Source organism: Austrofundulus limnaeus, unplaced genomic scaffold, assembly GCF_001266775.1.
Source record: "Austrofundulus limnaeus strain Quisiro unplaced genomic scaffold, Austrofundulus_limnaeus-1.0 Scaffold1152, whole genome shotgun sequence".
NCBI classification, from domain to species: Eukaryota; Metazoa; Chordata; class Actinopteri; order Cyprinodontiformes; family Rivulidae; genus Austrofundulus; species Austrofundulus limnaeus.
Genome location: NW_013953554.1, coordinates 34,537 through 37,665, shown reverse-complemented (window position 1 = coordinate 37,665; position 3,129 = coordinate 34,537). Strand labels below are relative to the sequence as shown.

Below are 3,129 nucleotides of genomic sequence, written 5' to 3'. Positions count from 1 at the left end.
GCAATGCATGCCACTAGTTTCTCCATACAGGAGGCGTCTTGAAGCTGTCATTGACAACAAAGGCTTTTGTACAAAGTATTAGATAAATTTCAGTAAGAGTGTTCAATAATTTTTCCCTGTGCCATTCCACATTATTACAAATAACTTCATTTCTGGACATTTATGGTTTGATTTCTTTGTATGTATGGATGGATCACTTTGGTTGTTACCGACATCTGGTGAAAATGTCATGTCATTAGCACCTCTAGTAATATATTTAATGAGAAAAATGGTGACGTGTTCAATACGTATTTTACCCGCTGTATTTGTTTGTGTTTCTGAATGTGTTCAGGGCTCACAGAACATTAAACACAGCATATCAGAAATGTTACACCATACCTGCAGAAAGCTGTAATCTTCTTAAATAACAAATTAAAATCAGTCCAAACTGACAGACTAGAAAAATACATTTTTTCTTTATTGTAAAAGAAAACGTATCAAGTAATAATCTGTTTTCTTCTTCTGTTGCTACATTAATATATTGTTATTTTTACCAGCTCAAGAAAAATACATTTCACTGAGTAATTAGTTCATCTACTGTGTGTGGATGGGTTTTTCCTTTGGGAAATTTTTCCCAAAAAAGCAGCCTCCTGGGGACCAAAGTGCATCGTGGGGACATGCAAATTACAGGTGGTGGGTTAGGTTTAAGACCAAGGTTTAGGTTAGTTTTAGGGTCAGGTAGGTACCTGTAAGGTTAATTTTAGGGTATATGGTCAGGGTTAGGATATAAAATCTAAAAAACATAAATGGAAGTCAATGCACGGTCCCCAAGGTGTTCAAGAACAAAGTTGGGGTTGTGTGTATGTGTGTAGAGCTTAAGCTATGTATTTGTATTATAGCAATTCCTTGCAAAAGTCCTATAAATGTCTGATTGTTGCTGTTATTGGTATTAGCAGCCGAAAAGACCAGAGTCAGTCATGGAGTTTGATTCTAGTCATAGAAGTGAAGAAGAGGAGGAAGAGACAGATGTGGGGGGAGGACGAGGAGGAGATGTAAGAGTAGAGAAGAAGAATAAGGAAGAGGAGGAGAGGGAGCAAGACCCATAAAAAACAGTTCCAGCTACTCTGGAGGTTGGTTTTCATTTCACATTTGCTTTGATTTTTATGAAAAGCTACTTGTTTAATAAGCTTATATAAACTGACTTGTGTTATTTTTTTACTATCATTGAACACATAGGCCACACACACACACACACACACACACACACACACACACACACACACACGCACACACACACCCACACACACACACACAGGATTTGGTTATAGAAAAAAACTATTTGTTTATACTGTAAATAAAGCAATCAGATTAAAAATCAGATATTCATGTTAAAATGATGGTTCCATTTGCATCCATAGTGCGATCAGATTAAAGGCCTCCAAGCCGAGCTCTCAGGCTGAATTTAAACCTCGGTCCTCTCCTGACCTTGAGTGAAAAATATCCAACTTACCTTGAGACATTTTTGACTGAACATAAATCATAAAATGCTTTTCATAGCATTCAACAGTTACTCTAAACATAACATCTGATCAAGATGTTCAATACTGACATATTCAACCTTTAAATCTAACACAGGTCTATAAAATGGTCATTAACATTATTTTCCTCCCCAGACACCCCCCAGCACTGCTGTAAAAACACATTTATTTCAGTTTACACAGAGACAAAAGTAATAATAACTGCACTTATCTGGTGTCTCTTTTCTAATTTCCCAGATTAATCCAGCCAGCTCCCACAGTTATGAAACCATCAGTGTGAGTGCATATTTATTTAACATCAAACACGCTTTGCATGCAGGCTTTTGAAGTTAAATTAGACTGAGACAAAAAATAAAACATTTAGTTCACACTAAACAGAAACGAATGCAGTGAGTACAGAAGGACAAAAATAAAACATTTAAGAAACGGGTTATGGGTCATATCAGAAGCAAACTGCCCTCCCAAAGAGAGGCCTGGTTCTGCTGAACAAGAAAAGCTGCTTAAACAGACAAAGTTGTGTTACCAAAAAGTACGACCAAAATCAGAGCCACATAAAGTATAAAAAACATATTGATAACAAAAATAAAATCCATTTTCTCACCCATATGTTGTGAAAAGGGTCAGTAGTGTTTCCTGGGTCATATATGAGGCAGTTTCCTCCATAGTCCCGCTCAGGGAGGGGTACCCCTAAATTGGGGTCGATGTACTTCATGAACTGTCGTCCATCATGCACCGTCTGTTTGACGAGGTTCAGACAAAGAGAGGAAACCATCAGGACTTTTTAAGTGGAACCTATTTAGAATAAACATATCTTCAATTTACAATATTTCAATACATATACATTAAAAACAAAGGCTTTTAACAAGCTGTAATTATCACCTAATAAGTGCAAATGGATGCAGTATAAAATAAAAAAAATGAAGCATTACTTAATTGGCTTAAATCAGGGGTGTCTAAAGTGTGGCCTGGGGGCCATTTGTGGCCCCTGAACTGATTTTGTGTGGCCCCTGAAGAATTATACTTATTTGTTTACAAATTTGTTCCCCCGGCACAGGTGTAGATGGAGACTTTTATGTTTAATTAAGGCAAAATTATCACAGACAAAGTAAAATAATCTTCCAATAGAAAATATTGGTAACAATACCAATTATTTCTCTTTAAATAACCAGGCTCTTGGCTTTTTCCACATCTATCCAGTGACTTCTACTCAGAAGCTGATTTTGCTGCACTCCAATTCACTTTTTAACTTATTAAATTTGTCTAGATACAGCAAGCATTTTCAATGAAAGAGCGTGAAAATGTGCGGTGCCTCACGCCAGCTCTGACCCATGTGTACGCTCATTGTGGAGACGTGAAACTGCAACACAGATGGTGAAGTGGTGAATTATAGCCACAATGTGTAGTGATCACTGTCAGATATTTAATTTCACTTAACCAGACTTAGATTTTTATTCAACTTTATCATCAGCTTTCTTAACAGTAGGCTAATATTTATGCTTCTGCTGCTGAGCCAGAAAGAGCTTTGAAATAAAAAAAAACTTAAATCTTAAATAAAAGTTCCCATGCGCAAATCCCTTCATCTGCTTCCTCCTCAGACGACCCTGACCCACAG

General features: G+C 36.9%; 1 protein-coding gene across 2 annotated transcripts in view; it reads right to left on the bottom strand.

Moving 5' to 3' along the window:
* Nucleotides 1-3,129, bottom strand: part of ptdss2 (phosphatidylserine synthase 2) — a 44,018-nt gene that overhangs the window by 23,582 nt on the left and 17,307 nt on the right. For both annotated transcript variants that reach the window (XM_014030976.1, XM_014030973.1), the window contains exon 6: nt 2,119-2,253. In XM_014030976.1, coding sequence (XP_013886430.1) covers nt 2,119-2,253 — 135 coding nt within the window. The remainder of the gene's footprint in view (nt 1-2,118; nt 2,254-3,129) is intronic.